The 23930-nt window shown below is 37.5% G+C and overlaps 1 protein-coding gene across 4 annotated transcripts in view; it reads right to left on the reverse strand.

The window, feature by feature from the left end:
- Positions 1–23930, reverse strand: part of ANKRD17 (ankyrin repeat domain 17) — an 87348-nt gene that overhangs the window by 20469 nt on the left and 42949 nt on the right. For 2 of the 4 annotated variants that reach the window (XM_042472709.1, XM_042472711.1), the window contains exons 11-23: positions 22400–22487; positions 21564–21691; positions 20519–20662; positions 19977–20079; positions 12214–12972; positions 9569–9717; positions 7834–7945; positions 7343–7488; positions 5810–5952; positions 4515–4728; positions 3314–3489; positions 1977–2139; positions 418–513 (exon numbers count right to left, since the gene is read on the reverse strand). In XM_042472709.1, the coding sequence (XP_042328643.1) occupies positions 418–513; positions 1977–2139; positions 3314–3489; positions 4515–4728; positions 5810–5952; positions 7343–7488; positions 7834–7945; positions 9569–9717; positions 12214–12972; positions 19977–20079; positions 20519–20662; positions 21564–21691; positions 22400–22487 (2421 nt within the window). The remainder of the gene's footprint in view (positions 1–417; positions 514–1976; positions 2140–3313; positions 3490–4514; positions 4729–5809; positions 5953–7342; positions 7489–7833; positions 7946–9568; positions 9718–12213; positions 12973–19976; positions 20080–20518; positions 20663–21563; positions 21692–22399; positions 22488–23930) is intronic. The other 2 variants (XM_042472710.1, XM_042472712.1) reach the window with 2 other exon arrangements.

Consider the following 23930-nt stretch of genomic DNA (forward strand, 5'->3'; position numbering starts at 1 on the left):
TTATTATTATTATTATTATTATTATTATTATTATTATTATTATTATTATTTATTATGGGGTGGAGTTTCTATGTCAGGGTGTTAAGGTTTTGTTTTGTTTCTTACTTGATTTGGGGAGGATGTAGGATGGATGGAAAAATAAGGCATCCTGGAGTATGAGGCCAGGAAGCCAAAATAAAACACTGTAGGATAATAAGTGTTCTAATGTCTTGGTCTTAAGATAATGGTGAGGAATTGAATACACAACTGAATTTCTGTTTTATTCATTTGAAGATTATGTAAATGAACTAGTAGAGAAAGGGAAGAGAAAAACCAGTAACACCTAACACTGTTCAAAATTGAGAACAAAATGGAAAAGGATTTTAATAAATATCTATATACATGTACTAATGAATATGAGCACCAAATTATCCTTACCTTGTCAGTAACTGTTGCTATGTATCTCATACATTCTGAATCTGATGGAAATTGATTTACTTCTTTTACAAGATAGCGTACAACCTTCACATGACCCTAAGAATTAAGTTTCCAACATTAGCTGCATTCATATGAAGACAGATTGAACATTTATATCCATTTATAATAAGTACCAGACCTATAAGTACCTTTTGCAAAAACTCCTCCCCGTCACTAACGTAACCTTGTTTTCCTCAAAGACCCCCCAATGGGCACCAAAGCATATTAATAATGCAGATCTGCACAACTGGGTAAGATCAGTTCTTTTCCTCTCTGGGTAACTCATTATTGGGAAGCTGAATGAGCACAAAGATTTTCACTAAATCTTGTGATTTGGGGATTCAATGCAAAGCTACCTGTTAGTACACTGATGGTACATAAGTCAGTTTTCACACATGTAGAGCAGGAAGAGGTTAGGAAGCTGGCAGTCCTGCACTCATTTGTTTTATTCTTTGGTACATGTAATAACCTAAGGCTCAGAAAATAGGTTTATTTTCTTTAAGAAGTGGGCAAATTGCAGCCCTCCCCCCTTGGGTGACTTTTTGCCCCCAAACATACAGAAAGTTACCCCAAAGCATAAAAATACATTGAAATACCTCCAACCCACATCCATATCATAAACACCACAGAACACTATATCATGCCTAAATGCCTGTTTCCCTTTACAATCCCTCCCAAAATGGTGCAATGTGTGCAGAGGAAAGGGCGAGACCGCAGAGGAAACGGAAGCATTTTGGTTTGCTTTGTTTGTGTGTTGGAGAGTGTGGCCTGCGAGTGAGGGGGTGGGGATTGACCACTGGCTCCCACATAGTTGCCCACCACTACTTTCAGTGGTACAAACATTTACTTTTGGGGCTACACCAAGAAACATAAAGATGGCTATCTGTGTTTCAGCAATTCGGTTCTCAGGAACATAGGAAGCTGCCTTATAGTGAATCAGATCACTGGTCCGTCTAGTCCAGCACTGTCAGCAGACTAGTTTCGAGAAAAAGTTTTTGCAGCCCTCAATATGTGTAAGGAATTGCACCTAGGTTTTTACTCCCTATAAAGAAGGTGCTTTACTACAGTCAGTCCTCCATATCCATGGATTTTTGATCCACATATCCAAACATCTACAATTTGAAAATATTTTTAAAATATATAAATCCCCCCCTAAACAAACCTTGACTTTACCATTTAAACAAGGGACACCATTTTACTGTGCCATTGTATTTAATGGGACTTGAGCATCCATGGATTTTGGTATCATGGGGGTTCTGGAACCAATCCCAGAGTATATCAATGGCCCATTGTACTAAACTTTGTTCCTTCTCTTAGAACGCAAATTGTCTGATCATTACATTTAAGTCTAAAAGCCTGATATTTATGACTATCAGTATGAAAGTCTACCACATATTATATGTGTTCCCTGTGTCTCAAGCAACCTCTTCAGCAGACATGTATACATGGTACCTGATTATCACGGTACAGTTGTATTTCCAGACGTGAGAAAAGAAGCAAACCAAAAGTTTCCATTCTACCTTTCTAAAGGCTGCCATCAGCGGAGTTATTTTTCTGTTATCAGCAGCATCAACATCGGCTCCTGCTTGTACCAGCAACTGGACAACATCTAAATGACCACCGTTTGCAGCAAGCCATAATGGAGTATTTCCTTTCTTATTACGAACATCAATGTGAGCTCCTCTAAAAAAAGTAATCAATGCATAAATTAAGATGTTACTGATTTTTAAAAATTAAAAATCAGCTGCCTTGGGTCCCATGTCTGGAGAAAGATGACTTATAAGATAGATAAATATATATTCTAGAATAAATGACAAATTATGCATTAAAGGAGTAAGGGATGACATTAGCAACTCTCCTTACCTCAGTAATTATTTCCTGAAAAGCTCTGAAACAGGTATTTATTTATTTAATTTAGATCCCACCTTTCTCCCAATATAGAGCCCAAGACAGCTCACAATTTGAGTTAAAATAAAATACAGTTTAAACAATATATTAAATCAAAGTTTAAAAAGTTTTAAAAATCGTTTTCAAACCTTAGTTTATGACAGCTTTAAAAGGCAAATGTATAATAACAAGAATAATGATAAAAATACAACAAATGAGTTTTGAAATATGAACTCCTGGTAATGGTACAACATACCACGCCAATTCTAAGATGGTATTTGGCAAACCGGAACACTGTTCAACTCTAAATCCAGAAAACATGTGCTACTGTAAAAGTCTGAGAAAATGGAAAATGAATGACTAAAAAGCTGGTTGACAATCACCCAATGAATACTATTAATATTAAACTGGCATAATTCAATAATTTCAGACATTTGCCAGATTCCAGTGACATCATTCTCTTACAACTGCAGTGATGTTTGCATTTGAGCACACCCATACAATTGTGAAAACAGTTCCACTACTGCAAAATAATTAGTAATTAATATCAGGACAGGTAATCAGTGGCCTGGCAGTTCATTTTTCTGTGCCACTTGGCCACTGGGATGAAGTGTGGGGGTTAAACAAATTACATTTTTCTCCCAAAATATGAACCCAAAGTGACTTACAATTTACATACACCAGAATGGAAAATTTACACTAATACTTCATGGAAGACCCATGAACTGGAGCAACCAAAGTTGTTCCTTTTAAAAATTCACCTCTCTAATACCTTTCTAAAGGAAGGTTTCGCATCAGAACAAGCCCTTGTGTTCTTATAAGTTATCTTTTTCGAATGTGAAAATGTGCTGAGACTGTGAATTCATCAACCAAATGTATTAGAAAGCAAATAGCAACGTTCTCTGTAAACCAAATTCCCTGTACCACCCCTTTGTAGAAAGCTGAATATGTCAAGAAGCAAATATGGTACCTGCTAATAAGCAGCTCGCAGAATTTGTAGTGGCCTTTGTCTGCTGCAATGGTTAAAGCTGTGTCTCTTGAAGAAGGGACTGGAGGGGCATTCACATCAGCACCTTTGTCTAGAAGAACCCTGCCTACTTCAGCATATCCACCAGAGGCGGCTTCCATTAATGGTGTCAGGCCAGTCTAGACAAAGAATAAAATTAAAGATGCTATTTATACTGAAGTATGTGAATATATATACATACATACATACATACATATACATATACATTTACACACACACACACACACACACACATATCAGGTTTTCACTGTTAGATCAGAAAACAGACCCTCTACTACTGTATATACTCATGTATAAGTCTAGAAATTTAGGTAAAAAAATTGACCCAAAAAACCTGAGTCAACTTATCCATGGGTCAATGTAAGTACTGTACCTTAACTCTTCTTTAAAAGAAGGAACCATCTCTTGGTGAAAAGCAAGAGTATAATCTGTCCTGGAAACACCAACCCTATCTACTCTCTCATCCATCCAGTCTTAAGAGTAAACACAAAGAGCAATGTCTGCTGGAATTTTATAAGTTCTTTGATATAGTTTTGCTTTGCTTCAACCTTTAGATCCTTTGCTATATGCCCCTAAGTCTTATCCTCGACTTATCCATGGGTCATATCAAAATCCATAATTTTGCCCCCAAAACTTACCCTCGACGTATACATGAGGTCGACTTATAGTCAAGTATATATGGTAATACAGTAAAAGTTAAGGAAGGAAAAAAATAAGAATTTTTGACACCTGATCATTTTGTCTACCATATTTAGAGGAGTTCATGTGACTGGAATTTTTGTTTAGCTGACCATTGGCCCTGCTTGCTTAGCCTGATGGGCATCTAGTCTAAAACATCTGGAGGGCAGCAGGTGGGAGAAGGCAGCTGTAAACAATAGGTTCTGGGCCTCCTCCATTTCTCCTGAGAAGAGCAGGGTGAAGATGGAATCATTATTGAATTTGTGCCCTTTTACGCTTTCACTCAAAGCCATGTCATTCATCTGCTCTACAGAGGATCGCAACCAGTGAGTCCTTTTAACTTCTTCTGGTCATCACATCTTTCTAAAGGGGCCAACTCTAAATTCATTATACTCTTAAGATCACAGGAATGTGAAAATAATATAAACGTAAGAGGAAGACACATAGACCAAGAATTACTCCTCACCTTAGCTCTGTGCTCAACATTAGCTTTTCTGTCAAGAAGAAGGCTAACCACTTCAGTTCTTCCTTGGAAGCAGGCCAGGGTCAAGGCAGTATTCCTATTGGTTTCTATTTGTGCATTAATATCTGAACCCATATCCAAGAGCAGCTTAACAGCAGCTGTATGACCATTCATGGCTGCCAGCATTAATGGAGAGATACCCAGTTTGCTACCAGTTCTGAAAACAAATGAACATTACATATTAATTTTGTAAAGTAGTGCTCCTTTATTCATTTTTACCTACATGGTGTCGCTGTGTGCCTTCAAGTTGTTTCCAATTTATGGGGACCTTATTAGGGTTTTCATTGCAAGATTTGCATAGCAAAATATAGTCTACATTGGGCTATCTTTGTAACAAGTTCAGAAACTTCAATCACTCCACTGGCTGCTACTTAGTTTCTAGGCAAAGTACAGTGTTGGTTATTACTCTTAAAGCACTACATGGTTTGGGTCCAGGTTACCTACAGGATTGCACCCTCTCATATAATCCGTGCCATACACAGAGGTCCTCTGGGGAACATTTACTTCAATCAGCCAAAACTAGATTGGCAACACAGAGGACTTTTTCATCAGCTGACCCTAGACCATGGAATGACCTGCCAGGAGAGATTTGACAGCTAAACATGCTATCTGAATTTAAAATAGTATAAAACACTTATATCCTCCATCAGGTCTAGCCAGTCAATTTTAAACTATGATTTTTAAATTGAGATATTTTGATCTATGTTGGATGAATTTAACATGTTCCATGTTCATGTGTCTTAGCTTAATGTGTTTAAATGGTTTTCTGTGGCTTAATCTATATTGGTGTGAGGTGGGTAAGAAATAAATAATAATAATAATAATAATAATAATAATAATAATTAGTTTAGAGGCCTTTGCCTTCCTCTGAGGCTGAGAGAATGTGACTTGTCCAATGGAAGTCTACCCATATGAACCTATAGGTGTGACTATCTCATCTGCCAACAGACCTAGTAATGGAGGATTCAGAGGCCATACATTTGCATTGGCAATTATACACAAGTGGTATTTGATACCCCCCCATTATAATTCTAAAATTTAGGTTGAAATTTTTAAAGGGGCAAATAAAACAAAATTCAGGAATATAATAAATGTAAACAGTTGCTGTCATGCATACTCTTTTAGGAAATTTCTCTCTCAGAAGGCTGCTGAATTTAAAGAGTCATCTCCCTACAAATCAGAGTGAAAAAGCAGCTAAAGAAAACAACAGTGGAACAAGAGTGTAAAATAGAACTTGCCTGGAATTGATTTCTGCACCAGCATTCAGTAATATTTTGATGATGTTCACATAACCACCAGAAGCAGCTAAACTGAGAGGTGTGTAATCAGAAACATTTCTATGCTCTTTGTTTGCACCTCGAGCTAGGAGAAGCTCCACAACCTGAATTATAAAAAAAGAAGAAGAAAAATAGATATTTCAAGAAATGACTACCTCTCCAGTCAGTCCTGAACACATAACGTGCAACCAGGGTCACCCTCCACACTGTTCCCAAGTTAGCAGGATGGAACAGGATGCTTAGTGCCACCTCTACTAGTTGAAAGGTCACAGACACCAGTTAGTATATTATAACATAGTTATGGGTAATAAGGCTATAAATGACAGCCTTATCAATGGTGACTATATAGATATCTATGAAAAACCAGATAAATGTTTCAAGGTGCTAGAAAATCTAAAAAGCTCAGCATGATTTTGCCTGGGGACTCAAAGCATATAACTGGAAGGTTGGGATTTTTATGTGTTATGTTATGACTCATAACATATATATTTAACACATAAAATCTACAACCATCTGTTCATATAATAAATGATATGGATGTCCTTTTGATCAAAAGTTTCTGCAGACCTTTGCTTTAACCTCTTGAAGAAGGCCTTTACAAAAATATATAGATTGCGACACATTAGTTTTTTTAGCTATTGAACATAAACTTTCTGCATCTTGAGCCATGTCTCTCTTTCCTCATGGATTCTATTGGATGCCTCCTAGTTTCTGTTCTTGCCATACTGTATAATGCCATAGATACATCATGCTGTTGTTGAATTCAAAGATATAACTGTGTTAGTCTGCAGAATAGAATGTAGAGAGATCTTGTAGACCTTTGAGACTAACTGAAAGAAGTTGGCAGCATGAGCTTTCGTAGACTACAGTCTACTGCCTCAGGTGTATTTACTTCCTCAGATAAGGAATTAAATGCATCTGAGGAAGTAGAATGTATTCTACAAATTGGCCTTTGTTCTGATCCAACCCAGCTCATGTTCTTACGTTAGCATAAACAAAGTTGACCTTCTGCATCCATGAATTTAACCATCTATGGCTTGAAAACATATTTTTTTCAAAAAATGTATACACTGTATATAAGGGACTTGAGCACCCAGGGATTTTGGATTCCGCAGTGTGTGTGTCCCCCTAGAACCAAAGGACAGCAGATACCAAAGGCCCACTGTAACCATGGCTAGGCATTAGTAGTCCATTACTGATGTATCACTGTAATATTATGTTCCAAAAGGGCATATATATACAAGCAGGTATTATTCTAAATATCCAAAACCTAAAAGTGGAAACTGAGAAACAATAACATTTCAGTGCAACTTGTTTCCCAATTGTGCTAACATACCACTCAGTTCTATTATCTATTGCACACAAGTTTCCTTGAATAAACTGAATAAGTTTGCAAGGAATTTCTTCAGAATCAGGGATCAATGCAATTAAGTTGACTTTTATGATTAAAGGTTCTCAGTTAGTATATCATAAAAAGCCATATTTATTCCTTACCTCTTGTCTTCCTCCAGAACAAGCTAAAGATAATGGTGTGTCCTTGGTTCTCTCAGACTGAGCTTCAATATCTGCACCGTTGTCCAACAAAATCTCAACAACACCAACGTGACCAGCTGTTGCCGCCAAAATAAGAGGAGTAAACCCTGGAAATACAGAAACAGGCAACCTTTTAAGATTGTTTTTTTTAACTTCTTTCTCCTAAACAATCACTATGAATTTTAACAGGAGAGACATAAAAGAGAATTAGGGCACCTAAAACAACATTAAGAAAATTAAATTATACAAAAACTATGCATATAGTTAACTCAACAGCTTAGGAAACATGGAAAAGTAACACAGAACAGATTTGAATATTGGTTAAGACAGTTGTTTTTTTTAAAAAATAGGCATAGAAACCATCCTTAAATCTACTTCTAACAGAGTACATAAACAGACAACTCACAGAAAATTCTGGAATGAATACTGATACTTAACCAGCAGGCACATACCCTTTTTGTCCCTGTGTTCAATATTTGCACCTCTTTCTAGAAGTGTTTGTACCAGCTCTTCATGTCCACCAGCACAAGCAAGAGTCAATGCAGTGTCGTGGTTACTTTCAGTCTAGAAAATATGCAATTAATGTTTTCAATGATAAATAAAGATTGCTTGCTGCTTATACAGAAATATAAACACTACAAACTTTTAAATGTCTTATAATGGCATGAGTAAAGAATGGTCTCAAAGCTGTTTTTGTGCTCCCCCAACCTGCCAGCCTCCATAGAAACCTCATTCTGAGCCTCCTCTCCCCAAAAAGCCACCTGGAAGCCTTTAGGGACAAGAATTTATTTTTTAACATCCTTGTATCAATTTTTCAGCCACTTCCAGATTTTTGTTTCTGTTTTTGGAAATCTATGTGGTCCTCAGAGGCAGAAAACTGATTCCTGGATTTGCTGCAGTTGCTCACCATGGCTTCTAGCATTAACCATCTTTGAATGAAACATATTGCTTCTAATGTACATTAATTTACCCAAATCAGTCCTTTATCTTCTGTTTAAGAATTAAAATTAAAGTCTGGGATCATATCTCCCAGTATGTGCCTAACATTTTGATTTTAAAAAGCAATGAAACACAGAAGAATTCTGAGCAGCTAAATGTACATGAACACAGAATGTTAAACTTGGCTTTTGTGCTCCTGTTTTCTTTTCCTCCTTTGTACATAAGAAGACATAGTTCAAAACTGCCAGTTGCTACCTTGAACCAGTTTCTCTTTACATACAAATATGGAAAATGATGGTTTGTAATAAGATTGAATAAACACATCAGGATCTCAAGTCACAGTGTAATCTCAGTTTCCTAATCTAAGCATGTTCAGGTTCAAACTACATAATGGGAAACAATGTAAAATATCCTGTGGGCCTCCCTCCTCTCTTTCGTGGCCAAGAGGTTGGGCTTTGGGGCTTTATTGTTGGTTTGTTTTTAATGTATCTGCTTTTAATGTATTTTTATTGTAATTGTTTGTAGAGGCGTGGAGAGCACACAAGCTCAATGATCACAACTGTTCATCCTCACAACACAAAATCATGACTACCTGTGCCCTTTAACTTGCCCATTATCTCCAAGATTATTAATACTGTTGGCCTTCTGTATGCACGGATTCTTTTTTCATGGATTCAATAATCCATAGCTCGAACATATTCCAAAAAAGTATAAATTCCAAAGAATTGATTTTGTTATTTTGTATAATGGACACCATTTTACTAAGCCATTGCATTTAATGGGACTTGAGCATCCACTGATTTAGCTATCCAAGGGGGGTCCTGGAACCAAATCCATCAGATACCAAGGACTCACTGCAGTGCAAAAACACTTCCAAATCCCTCTTTGATTTAGTTTCAGCTCTTTGGCATCCAGAAATCAAAGGTGAAACCTCTGTGTTTGTTTAGAAATTGCAGTCCTTCATCATGGGCAAAGTCTTTAAATTCTAATTTCTCAAACAACAATTAAATTCTATTGTTCTGGAAATAGCAAATATACTAAATCAACCATGTGTTTTCTCTCTCATTCATCAAAGACTAGATTTAACTAACATATATCTAGCAATAAGCAACAGGCATGTCACTATTTTACAGCACGTTGCAGGTAATCAAAGGAATTACTTTTCAAGTCCACCTTGAGGACAAATAGAAGTTTTTGTTCTTCAGCTTTTTAAAATTCTCAAACATTTTTGACAGAGGTTTGGCTTACCTGTGCATCTATATCTATGGCAGGGTAGACTGGAAGCATGGCTGAAGGAGAAATGATAGGACTTGGTGCTGGCGTCTGAGGTTGAGAAACAGATGTTGCAATGTTGTGCGTAGGGGGGTTTGATACTGCAGATGCTCTTCCACTCACTGCTATTGAAGAAAATAACTGTGCTTATTAAAAGTAGGGTTAGCTGTAGTTTAGGAAAATCCTTTCATTTTTATAAAAACTTCAAAAAAGTGACAACATATAAAACAATTTGGTTGCAAACTGTATCTAAGACAAACCAGTCTTTTCCCTTTCTTCAGGGGGTAAAAATACAACCAAATGTAGTCAATATATGGAAACGGTGATGACTATATTACATCCTGATGAGAACAGTCCAATATTTAGCTTATACAAATTTGTTTGCTGCTTGGGATTTACTGTCACTTCTGATAAGACATGTTGAGAAATGACCATCTGGATCTTGTGAAATGAGGGCCCTTAAATAGCCAAACAAGGTGAGCAGGATTATCAGAACCCAAAACCAGCCAGGCTTTCACTTTTACTAGTAACATCACCAAACAGTACGACAAAAATCAATCCCCGCACTGCACCTAAATATGTACATCAGGATACAGGAATTACAAAATGTCTTAGATCAGGAAAGTATATTCAAAATATCTGAGCCAATATAGAAAACTATACATTAATATCAGTGGGTTAAATATTGTAAAGGAACTCAAATATCCTTCTCTATCTAAAATAGTTATTGGTCAGGGGAGGATGGAGACCAAAATCTAGAAATTTGATACAGAACCTAAAGAAAAGAAAAGAAAAGAAAAAACAAGAAGCCAATTCAGTCAGAGCTCTTACATTTTCTTGTCATTGGATATACTGATACATTCGTAAATGTATCTTAATTGTCTACAGTTAAGAACTCTAACTTGAATTGGCTTTTGTAGGCTAAACAAAAAAACAAATTGATGCATGTTGTGGTCTATTATGCTGTAATGATGTTTAAGTAAATTTTTACATCACTACTTGGTTGTATGATACACTTCTGCAGTATAGAGGAAGCAAATGGCAGCAATAAGAGTAGAAACTGCTCAAACTGTGTTTCAGGATGGCTGATTATCAAGAAGGAAGTTGTCCACACTTTAGAAAATGAGAATGAGAAATTTTGCATTGAGCAGCACCACAAGCTGTATTCAACTGCTTGTTTCAATGAAAACCTATCTCACTCTTATACTTTTTAAATAGTCTTGGCTAGGTGTTTCAGAACTCTCTAGAAAGGATTTGCCAACTGACTTGAAGTCCCAGACACATGTAATAAGCAGACTGTCTAGAGAAGCAAAAGTGAGATTGAGAACCAGTGGCAGAAACAAGTAGGAGCTGTTTGCCCGATTTGTAATGAAACTAACAAATCTGCTCTGCAAGTTTTTGGACTAAAGAATGGGGCATAATATACTGCTCAATGAATGAACAGAACAAACTTCAGCATAGTTCACATCTAAGAAGCCAGTATATGATGATGGTAGCAGTGAGAAAAACCTCTATATATTTCTGCTTGTTACAACAAGAAGAAAGTGCCAATCTAGGTTGCATGATGAAAAGCAATTTAAAAAAATAAAAGATCTGTTACAGTTTTGAATAGTAAGATAAATTAATATTTATCTAGCTGGTACCTGTTGGAGACTAAATTATCATATGTATGATGTGGCAAGTTTGCAACCTATTCTGCCTAGCAAAAGAACAGAAAAATCTGTTGAATTTGAGATTTACCAAGGAATGCCAGTTTAAAAACCAAAGCTGATGTGCTCAGACAGAGATAAAATAACAAATACCTTCCACATTCAAGACTGTCTATGTCGTAAGTGAGAAGTGCATCACCCTCCAGATGTTGTTGAGCTGTAACTCACAGCATTTCTCACCTCTGGCTAGGGCTACTAGGAACCATGGTCCAACATCTGGAGGGTCACACAATTCCTGACCTTAATCTATGTGTTGGGGATGGATGGGAAGCAATCCCCTTTCTCCTGGCACTGGAATTACTGGATCAGAGCTATGATTGTTTCAGACTAGTTCTGCTGTGCTTGATTGCTTTTAAAAAGGAAGGAATTTAATTCATCTTCCCAAACCTTTTTTTCCTAGCATAATTCAGATGTATTTGATCAAGATATTATTTTTCATGTATTTCAGTAACTAGAAAACTACTCTAACAAAAAAACACTAATTAAAAAAAATTGGGAGCTCAAACCAAATAAAGGATGTAACATGACTATCAAGGCAAAAACTTCTGGCTTCCCGAGCTGGAGACAAAAAGAATCATGTGGCTGACATCAGAGATACTTTCCAACTCATTTCATGACTGCCAATCTCTTCCTTTGCTTCTGCTGGAGATAGGTGCTGTTTATTTTCGTATTATTAATGTAAAACAGAATGCCATCTCCCAAAACACCAGCCTATTTTAATAACCTGGTAGTCAATACTGGAATGCAAATGGGAATGTTTGCTAATCTAAATCAGATGTTTGCTAATCTAAAATTGGGAAACAGGCCAAAATAACTCAGCGTTGTGCAGTCAAACAAGATTACCAATACTGGCATACTAAAGCTGCCTTTCAGCAACTGACATGGTACCTATATGTAATGAATTATACACACCTGCCATGATGTCATCCAATGTGTCATTGAGGGTCTGGGCAGGGCTGGCTACCATTAACCCCTGCTGTGCGTCTGCCAAAATTCCTTGCCCCAGCCCTGTAAGTTGTGCTTGGCCCAATACTGGTTGTCCAACTATAACACCTTGCAGTTCAGTAAGATTTGTAATAGACCCTGGAGGTAAGGAGCTTGCAGACAGAGGCAATGCCTGGGGCATTGCAAGAGGCTGAATTGGAGCAAAGCCCATCTGGGCAGCAGTTTGCTGGGGATCGTCTTTGAGTGAGTATGGGTCCACCTGCTGCAATCGTGGATAGTCTCCCTCAGTAAGCTGCTCTCCTACACCAACAGGAGTTAGTAGTCCCAAATGCTGACAAGACTGTTGCTGCTGCTGCTGTTGTTGCAGTTGAATTCTCTGCGCTTTGACTTCCAGGTATTGCTTTTTCAGTTGCTGCTGGGTTTTCAGCTGCAACTCCCGTTCTACTTTCTGCAGCTCCTCAAGAATTTTTTGTTTCTTCTGAATTTGTTCCTCCCTGGTTTTGTTCAGTTCCTCGATCTTCTCCTTGGTGAGCTGGTCAGCATGTGCCAATTCCAAGGACTGCAGCTGGGCATTCTTTTCTATGGCTTCTTTTATTCTTTGCTCCAACTCTGTCAACTTGCCCTGAGCCTCCTCAACAATGCTTTCTGGAGACTGATTGGCGATGTAACCTTGTACATCTGGGCTGGCTGGTTGCAAATGGCTGCTGGACTTTTGTTTGGAAGTGGCTGTGTGAAAGAGAAACCCCCTCAGAACCAAATGGAAGTGCACATGAACAGTATTCTCATTAAAGACCTACTGGTCAATAAAGCACAAAGAAACTTGGGCACCCATAGTGGAAAGGTCTAAGGCAAAGAGACATACGTAGCTGTTTTTCTGTGAGCACTTTATTGAGGAATTAGATCACAAATCTAAATAGTTTAGGCACTACAGAGTATTGATATAGAGTACTGATGCTTCGCTATGGATAAAGACTACATATATTTCAAGGTGTTTTTATGAATGACTTCCTTTGGAAAGTAACTAACAGTGCAAGTCCAGGCATATTTACTCAAAAGTAAGTTGTAATGTGTGTGATGGAGCTTACTCCCAGGTAAGTGAACACAGAAATACAGCCTAAACATATTGAGATGCAAATGTGGTTGCAGAGATCTGAGAGACATGAAAGAGGAAAGTAGAGATTGCAATGTATGGGGTGGGTGGGTGGAAGATCAGGTTCACTTCCCCAACCTGACCATGGTTTTAAGAAATGCTAATGAAGTATACTAAAACAAATTTAAAAATGCAGAAAAATCTTATGCAAAAGTATTTCAAGATATGTCATTACCTTCCTTCATGCTAAAAAACAGTATTAAACCTTATTTTGGTATATTTATGAAAACACTGAGTTAATAATAAATCTTTTTGCACTGGAATTCTAAAAGTGACATTCAGTACTCAATACTGGAGGGGGGGAAAGCCCTGAAAAAAGACTCTCAGAGAGCATTATTTTGTATTTAAGATATCATTTTGCACTTGTCCATTTCCGGTTCTTGGCAGATAGGCAAAAATTTCAGTCTTTACGTATACCCAGATTTTTGCTGACAAGTGAAACCCAACCCCAGATTATCATGAGCAATGTTATAATGATTTCACTGCAGACATTTCAAGCACCATATATGCATTTCTATTGGCAAAGAAAAACAAATTTAGTCAAAATGGGAAGTAATACTCCATCTTTACAATGAAATGAGAGGTCGATACCTACCATGAATTATTCTCAGGAGGGATGAAGCAACAATCCACTAACATTAGGATATTCCTTCACATCATCTGATCAAGGGAGGAGACTCTAATTCCAAACCGTTTAATCCACTGCCCCTTCAGTTTTACTACATAGTCTTGTATGCTGCCAGCTTTCAACTTCACTTAGATGAAAAATTAAACTGGATAGTAAATGGATAGCAAGTTTTGGTTCTGTCTTTTTAATGTAACACTACCATGATTAGAGGAGGATTGCTCCTTCTCTCTTCCTAGAAGGAGCAATCCACAACCACTTGGATATAACCAAGCTGAAACTTTATAGATGGGAATCGCTGCTTGGTACCTGAGCTACTGCTTGCAAAACAGTTTGCCTAAATGCTGCCTGCCCTGACATAAATTTGTCCATTATAGTGTCTGATAAATGTTGATAACTGTAATCATTCTACTGCCTTACATATTTCTTCCAATGAAGGTGTTACCCTGAATGCCACTGTAGCCTTTGATCTTGTCGAATGAACCCACACTGGTTGTAGTCTTAGTGTGTGTGAATAGCCATAGCACAAATAAATGCAACCTTTCACCCATCTCAAAATCATTGTTTTAGTGGCCTTGAAACCTAAAGTTTTTAGATGAAATTATTCTTATATTAAAAAAAGCCTCCATACATCTAATTGATTTTGTTCTTTCAAAATAAATCTTTACAGCTCTCCTGACATCCATTAAATGCCATCTTCTTTCTAAGGGGTGTGTTGGATTCAGACGAGATGTTGGCAATTCTAATATCTGACTCACGTGAAAATATGATCCTCTTTTTATAAGGCAGGAAGGATTAACATCTATTTCAAATCTGCATAGGTTAGGGTATATTGAAAGTGATGTTATTTCTGACAGCCACTTTGCTGATGTAATCACTACTAGAAATGCCACTCTGAAAGTCATTAAGTGCAGTGACACTTCACAATGTGGCTCAAAAGGAGATCTTGTCAAAGTGCTAAGTACAAAATTCAATTCCCATGTAAGGACTCTGTGAAAGGCTGGTTGAATTAATAAAGTTGCCTCCCTCAAGAATGATTTGACATGAACCACATTAAATAACAGCACAGATGGCAAAGCTGCAACTTTCCTTTTTATCTATTCCACTCTGTAAAAGGAACAGGACAGCACCTGTCTGTATCTCTTATATTATTACTGAATTTTGCTTATACCACTTCTGGAAGACTTTCCAAGTGGTCTCACATATACTTTGCGTGGACGTCATCTAGATGGTAGAATGGCATTCATTAATGGTCTGAGCACCCCTGTTTTGCCACTCAGCCTTCATGTGATTAAACTTAACAATCATGAGTTGGAGTGACAAATTGGATCTTGAGTCAGATCCATTGTTTGAGGTAATTAGTATGGGCTTCCTATTGACATTTTTATTAACAGAGATACCATGGTCTGTGTGGTCAATGTGGGACAATCAAAACCACTTCCGCCTTCACCACTCTGATTTTCACCAGTATTCTCTGTATTACAGAAAGTAGAAAGAATGTATAATGGAGACCCTTCAACCAATCTAGTGCTAACACATCATGTACTTCTACACTTGCATTTCCATCTACTGAAAAATATGTTACTTTGAAATTCTGACAAGATGCGGAAAGATCCACCACAAATTTTCCATAGTACTTCTTGGTTTAAACTCCATTCTCCTGGTTGTATTTAGTTCTGCTTAGGTAGTCCACTGTCAAAGTCAAAGTCCTTTGCTATCAAGTGAGTTCAACCATTTTGGCCCTAGTACAGCTAGTACAGTGGACCCTCCATACTGGTGGGCTGGTAATCTGTGGATTTCACCATATTATCCAATGGTGGTGCATGCACATGGATGAACTGATGCATTTGCACGTATGTTGCTGCTACTGAATAACATGAGGTGTGCCTGTTTGCATTTTTTGCCATCCATGGGGGGAGGGCAACAGAACCCCTGCATATGAGATGGGTCCACTGTATTCTAATTCACTCTTTGGTAGTTTCTGGGATCTTGTTCTCCCTTGATTGCAAAGATACATTTCACGGTGATTTTTTTGTTTACCTGTACATCTTTGTGTTTTTTTTAAATTTTGCTTGCAAATTTTAACATTGTAAATCTCATCTCCTGTAAATTTATGCTGAGTTTTTTTCTTTGATATTGTCCATTCTCCCTGAACTACCTGACCCTGACAATGGGCAGCTCATCCAGAGAGACTTGCATTTGTTCTTAATGGCTATTTTGTTTTGTGGTAAAAATGAATTTTTCTGACCCAGTTTGCCTGGTTTGACCCAAGAAAGCAAACCTCTCTTCTCGTCTTGGTACAATCATGGTTATGTGTCTTTTCCTTTATTATATGATTTTGATATGATCTCAAACAGACTTTCAAAGTCCTTGCATGGAACCCTGTTCATGGGTCTAGTCATATCATTGATATTAATAATCTTAGTATCCTGGTTAGATGCATTAGATCTGTTTTTACCTTCCTCATCTCTCCCTTATAATCTGCTTCACATCACTTCTGTGTATTTATATCTGCTCCCAAATGTGTTATAATCTTTGTAAGCTCTCAACTGACTTTTTAAAATTTATTTAAAAGCCTTAACTCCATAAACATTGTAATGTCAGACTGAGGTCATGGTTTTGCCTTCTCTTTGCACCAGCTTTCAGCAAGGTATCATCAAAATAAGGGAACAACTGTACCCACTATTGCCTCAAAAATTCTACCAATAACACAATTTTGGTGAAAACCTTGGGTGCAGGAGCCAGGCCGAAACAAAGCCCTGAACTGGTAGCAGCTGTTGCTGTAATCGAAATCACAAGTATTTCTTGCAGGTGAAATGCGCAAGTCTATTGATAATAAGTAATCACTCAACTCCAAATTCTCAAATATAGTTTGTAACGTTTCTTCTTGAACCTTTGATATTGAACGAAACCATTCAGGAATTTGAAGTCCAAGAGAAGTCTGTGTTCCACGTTGTGTTTTGGGGCTGTAAAGAAAATGGAGCAAATTTCTCTGAACTCTGTTGCCCCAATTTGAATTAAATGTTGAATTTCTTTTTGGACTATCTCCTTCTTGATTTTGTTCTTTGATAACGATGATGAAAGATGTATTTTCCTTGGCTTTTTAAAAAAATGATCTCATAACATCGTCGAACTTCCTGAAGTATCTATTCATTTGTAGTTATGACTTCCCATAAATGAACCAAGTGAAGTAAGCTTTCGCCTACTGATAATTTCCTCAAGTCATTTTGCTGCCTGTGACCCCTATTGGAATGTCTGCCTTTTCTTCTTTACTGTTGTTGATCTTGCTGTCTGAATTGGAATCTACTTTTATGCCACTGGTGTGTGAATTTTTGAAATCTCTTTTTGAAAACCTGTTCCTCCTCGAAAGGAAGTTTCATCTGATGCATCTCCTGTTTTGTGAACTATAGGAAGAGCTTGTTTCTTGTCTTGGAGTAGCTGTGATTATGTTGCAAATAATGCATCATCATAACCTCGATCAGTCATATAATGAAGTACTTTTTCTAACTTAAGTAGTGCTTTTTCTGTAGTTCGAGCACTTGCATCTTCTGAACCCAGGATTTTTTGAACCCATAATATGGCTGCCCTAGTAAACATTGAAAATGTGACTCATGCTCTAATGAACAGTGCTAAAGCTTCATGAGACCTTCTCAAAGCTGCATCAATACTTTTTTCATCTACATTCTTTAGAAACACCTTACCTTCCCATGGGATGACAGCATTTGAAATTAAAGCTGAGACAGGACCATCAATCAATGGGACAAATACACTCTCCCCTCATTGCATAGAATCTTTAATGTAATTGAAGTTCTTACTATTAAGAATTGTTTCCCATTACGACTGAATTCTTTAAATAAACCTGGCATAGGAATTTCTAAATTCTTTGATAGCATATTTTGCAACAAGGCTACTACCTTACTTAACTTTCCTTTTTCCTTACTTTCATCCTAGTTTAGATCCTCCAAACCATATTCAATAAGTAGTCACTCTGAAATAATCTTTCTTGTAGTCTTCTGAAATATCAGATTCAAATAATCTGCCTTTATTTTGCTCTGTAATAGTTTCCCCATCTGAAGAGTGCATGTCATCCATATTTGAATCTTATTCTTCATTGCCTAACTTTATTCCTTGGCAGCATCTTTCCTTTTTGACTCTAAATCCAACATTTCATTCATTTTATTTAAATTTTATTTTCTCTGTGCATTCCTTTGGTTTTGCTGTACCTGCTTGATTAGATTCTTACCCCATGAAGTTAACTGGTGTTTCTATGGACATCCCTGTTCTGAGGAATGATTTTCTCCTCTACCAATAAATGTTCTAAATTCATTAAACCTAAATTCTCATCATTCTTTAAATGCATAGTCCAAGAGATCAATTCCATTGATTAATCATGTTATTCAAATTCATTGTAGTTGAAAATATTTTATCAGTGAAAGTACTGTGCAGTCTTTTTTCCATCGCTAAATCAAATACTTCCTTAACTATACTTTTTATTGCAGAAATGTCATAAGATTGCTGCTGAACATTTCCTGTATCTCAGACGCACAGTTTGTGTTCAAAGGGCTCATATTCATCCCTGAATGCATTGAATTTTTGCTGTTGTTGTCCTGGCTGTCACTTAAACCATGAACTTCTGCACGCAATATTGTGGCCTTCTATGAGTGGATGAAAGTTCTCTTTGTTTCTGCCCCTTCCTTGTCTGGAATCCTCTGATTCAAGATGATGATTGGAAGTTGCAACTGAGTTTGCTTCCACTGATCTCCCTTTCTCCGTTTGGGGGAGACTACACTGTTAAGTCTTTTATTTTATTAAAAGCTTATCCTTTAAAACTTTCTGGCCTTATCCAAAATAATTAATTTTGACCTTACTGCCACACGTTTTTCTTAAAATAGCAGATGCATTTTCTTAACAGTCTTAAACAGGACAGGGGAAAAAAAGACACACACACCCAATTCAGTTGTTTTTGTCTATTTTCACCAGGCATTGCTCTCACCTCTCAGTTCTTTCTTAGCAGACCTGTTAATAGCATGTAACAGTTTGTCTCAGCAATCTGAACTCTTTATTCGGGGTTTGTCAACAGCAGCTTCTGACGTTGGTTTTATTATCACTCCACGGTATCTCCACGGTTTTGAATTTGAATGATCTTCCCTCTGTATTGCTTTTGCTCAATGAAAGGAATTTTTCTTTAAAATATACTCTGGAGTCTGATAAGAGGTATGCCTCTCAACATAATTAACACAGAAATATTTTTAATGTTTTCTTGCTCTGTAGTTTGTGTGCTTGTAGCTAACTGAGCATTTCTAGTGGTGGGTCCTTCCTCTAGTAACATTTTCTTTTTTCTCTGATGGGGTGCTGAACTCCTCCCTGTCCGCATCTGAGTTGGGATTTTTCTGTTTATTAAATCTTTTGCAAATGCCATATTCTATTAACTAGTATTCTACTCCTAATTTGTTGTGATTTAAGTTGTATTTTAATGTGCTAGAAATTGAGAGAGAGACCAGCTGGCAAGGTAGGAGGAGAGAAAAATGAAAGGAAGAGAAAAGAGGTCAATGGATTAAACCGTCTGCAATTTTCCCACCTTGATCAGATGGTGTGAAGGAATATCCCAATGGTTGTGGATTGCTTCTTCAGCTCTCCTAAGAATATTCTAACAACTAAACTTTTTAAAAAAATTATGACATTTCATTTATGCAGAATACTTTTTCACGAACTTTTACAGGGAAAGGGTACTCTCTCAGTTTCTTCCACTATGAAATATCTGCTGGTTAATGAAGACCTGTAAGCCAGCAATCAAGATAAACCCATACAATAGTAAAGCCTTGAGAAAAACCCCAGGATAAAAACAGCCCTTAATAATTTGCTGTACAGACATATCCTCTATTGATGTTGGAGAAGGAATTGTTTATGTTATCTACAAAAGGTCACTTAATGATAATCTACACAGCTACAACTGACCTTTATTTCTGATGGGAAGGGTTGTAGCGACATTAGCAGGGGGTTTGTCAGGCTCCTGGGGTGGGACAACCATGGGAAGTGCCTGTACAGGTACACGAGGAGCCTAGAACATGGGACATTATGATTAAAATTCTTTGTTTTCTGGCATGACGCAAACAAATTGTTAGAAACTGTAAATAGATATACAGTTCACAAGATAAAAATAGCAGTAGTTAGTTTTAGATAACACAGAATTTCATTCCTAGAGTTTTAATTTTACTCGGTTAAGGCAACTATAAGAGGACATAAATGGTCGAAGAGAACTAACCAGGTAAAATTCCATCCATAGCCAAGGCTTCCCTAGGATAGTTTTCCTGCAGAACTAGGAAGCTAGAATTAAACCCACCAAAAGATGACTTATTTTCTTTCAAGTTTAGTACTTCCTTAACAAGTGGTCTACAATAAAACTTACCACAATAGCAGTTTCCAGCTGAGAAGCAATTATTTTACAATAGCAATGACACAGAATATAAAACAAAATTTAAAAAACCTAATATACCTACCCGATTTAAATCATGAGAAGGGGGAGTCAGCTGGGTAGACTCAGGTGGAGGAGCAGAAAGCAGGTTGTTAGGGTAGTCCAAAAGGTAACAAACCACACTCGTATGTCCACCTTTAGCAGCTTCTATTAGCATGGTTGAACCATCCTATTAGGTAACAATGAGATAAAATGAGTATCTAATTGTTTATTTATTAAAAGATTTATATTGTGCCCACTATTTAAAGGTTTCAGGGTAGTATAAAATAAAATGAACCTGATTAGTTTAAATCAGTGCAAACAATAAAATGATTTAATATTTATTAAACAATTTAAACAATGAGATACATACAGTACTTTTGTTTTATATTCTGAAACATGCCCCCCCCAAGAAACTTACTGCATTCCATGATATCCAGCATTTTATAAAAGCATTTTAAATTATTCTTCAACAATATTAAAATGAATTTTAATGCAGCATTTAATCAATTGATGTTCTTCCCTCCCCACCCCACATAATATGGTATTTTTCAGCTTCTGGCTTGCTGCTTGCTCCAAGTTTTCCCTGGCTGCAGGCAAAGGGCAGAATGGTAGCAAGCTCACTAAGAGGTTCAGGACAATTGGCGGGGATATTGGACTAGACTAGATTATATGGAAGAGTTCCCTTACACAACAGCAGCAGGAAAACTAGATACAAAACTACATGTAAAATTTATTTCTGTCTGAAAAAATACTTTAAAAATATAATTTTGTGCCCCAGTGTCACTTGGGCCCCTTACAGACAGCCAAAATAAAGCTGCTTCGGGTCACTTTGGAAGTATGCTGTTTAAATAATACATGTGTACTAAGAGCCTGGAAGCCGCACCAAAACCACAATCTAGTCCTAAGGACTTGTGCACAGCTTTGGTGCAGCTTCCGGACTCTTAAGACACATGCATCATGTAAACAGCATACCTCCAAAGTGACCCGAAGCAGCTTTATTTTGGCTGTCTGTATAGGGCCATAGAGATGCCCAATAATATGCACCCAGTACAAAAAGAGATTAGAGAAGAAAGATAACCACTGCATACTTTCAATCTGTGAGTAGGATCAGCTCCATGAGCCAGCAGCAATTCCACAACTGCCAAGTGCCCTCCAGCACAAGCAAGCGATAAAACTGTATGATCATTGTTTGCTGTGGTCCTGTTCACATTTGCTCCTGTTAAAGAATAACAAAGATGAGAAGTACTTCTTATTCCTAACTATTACCTTCTGGTGACCACCATCCCACTGGTCTTCTCCTATTAAGGAGTGGACTGCAAATGTCTGTCTCTTCCTGAAGTAACCATATACTTTGGACATCTCATTCTCACCCACCTCCTACTATAGTGGTGAGGACTGATAGTGAAGAGACGTTTTCAACTATCCTACTACCTGAGTTATGATCAGGGAAAGGAGAAAACAGAGTGAAGAAAATCCTCAAAGACTCTGTGAAAAAGATGTATGGCTCCGTTTCAAACCTGCTCTCTTATGCAAGGCAGAGGAAAAATCAGGAACTGCCTCACTGCAAGCCTAAAATAATCACAGCAACATATGCATATGGCTTGAGAAAAAAAAGCATTATTTCTTGTACTATTTGAGAATTTAGTCAATTTGCTGAAGCCACAAGTTTCTCTGCATTATAACATGGTAACTGGAGTACAATGTGACATGCCAGTTGCTTCTTAGTTCTAAAAGTTATATCAGCCATGTATAGTAGCCAACTACTTCATTTTCCAATATTAGAAAATTGCTTTAATAAATGTTCTTGATGCAATTAAAAAAGAACATATGAAGACGAATCATAAAATAAAAGCAACAATTTAATATCAACAAATCTTAGGCAAATACATGAAAACATTAAGAAATAGTCTTCACAAAAACCTACCTTTACTAATTAAGAATTGCACAGTACAGACGTGACCTGCTCTTGCAGCCTTCATTAAAGGAGTTCTTCCACCTTCAGATTCATGTTCCTAAAATAGGTGTTGGGGAGAGAGGAAGAGACCAAAACCATCTTTAAAGTAAGAAATTATTATTAATGAAGTAGTTTTTATTCAAGCAACACTTCAAAGGTTTTACATATGCAAACATAATCTGTCTTTCCTTAAGTGATGTCAACACACAATAAAGGGCTCTTCTTCCCACTTTACTCTTGCACCTCTGTTCATACTGAATATGTGTAACTGGTTCAAGTTCATCCAGTGAATTTCATCACTCAGTGTTGACTAAGACCAGGATTTCCCAAGTCCTCAGCCCTAGACTCTAAAGGACAGATTGCTTACCTGTAACTATAGCTCCTTGAGTGGTCATCAGTGAACTCACCCAAAAGGGTTATCTCTGCCTGTGCAGTGCATTATTCAGAACTGTATAGAACTATTACATATGTGTTCTGGAGGTAGCCCCATCCACCCCCCACACACCTATCAGACACACATCTCACCTAAACCCTTAGTTTCATGGATGCTAAAGCAGCAAGCATCTAAGCAGCCCAGGATCTTGGGATAGGGGATACAACAAGGGGATATTGGGCAGTTCATAGATGACCATATGAAGAACTACAGTTAAAGGTAAGCAACCTGTCCTTCTTCACAATCTCTGTGATTTAAAAATTTGGGAGACCAGCAAACTACTAATCATAGGAGATAAGAGTGTCATGCCAGGCAAGAAAACACTGCTCTCCCAAATATGTCATCAGATCTTGCATCCAATCTGTACTGGGAGATGAAGATCAACGGCTGTGAGTACATAGACGGAGATGAAGATCAACGGCTGTGAGTACATAGAAGCCATAGGCTTTGTAGAATGGCTATGCACATGTGGTTGTGGTGGGTCCTTTCTATCAAGTTCATAAGCCAAGTGGAAACCATCCACTTTGAGAGGCACTATGAAGAGACAGGCAATCCATTCCTCTTCAAAGAGTAACAGACAAAAAGTCTAAGAGTCCTGCCAACATAGAAGGCAAGGGCCCTCCTGACATCAATGCAGTGAAAGATTCATTCCAAATCCCAGTAGGTTTCTGTATCAGTGAAGGCAGCACAATGTCCTGATAGATGAAAAATGCAGAAACCACTTTAGGCCAGACCAGACATTTCTTATATAAAGTGGTCTTTATCTCTGTGGAACTGCAGTTAAGGCTGGCCCATCCTGAGGGCACACAACTCACCTGCAGATGTAATAGCCACCAAAAGTTAACCAGACAAATATCATAGGACATCATTAGTTCAAAGGGTTTCTTAGAGAGTGGAGACAGCATCAGCTCCAAACTATATTGAGATGCTGAACCCAACACTGGAGAATAAAGTTCCCTGTAACCTCTGAAGAATCTCTTCAGCAGTGTGGCTCCAGAGGATTCATGTAAAAAGCTCTCTTGTCAATGAATCAGATCCCTTACCACCAAACTTGCTGAGTGGGCACCC

The sequence above is a fragment of the Sceloporus undulatus genome, chromosome 6 (genome assembly GCF_019175285.1).
Source record: "Sceloporus undulatus isolate JIND9_A2432 ecotype Alabama chromosome 6, SceUnd_v1.1, whole genome shotgun sequence".
Taxonomy (NCBI): Eukaryota; Metazoa; Chordata; class Lepidosauria; order Squamata; family Phrynosomatidae; genus Sceloporus; species Sceloporus undulatus.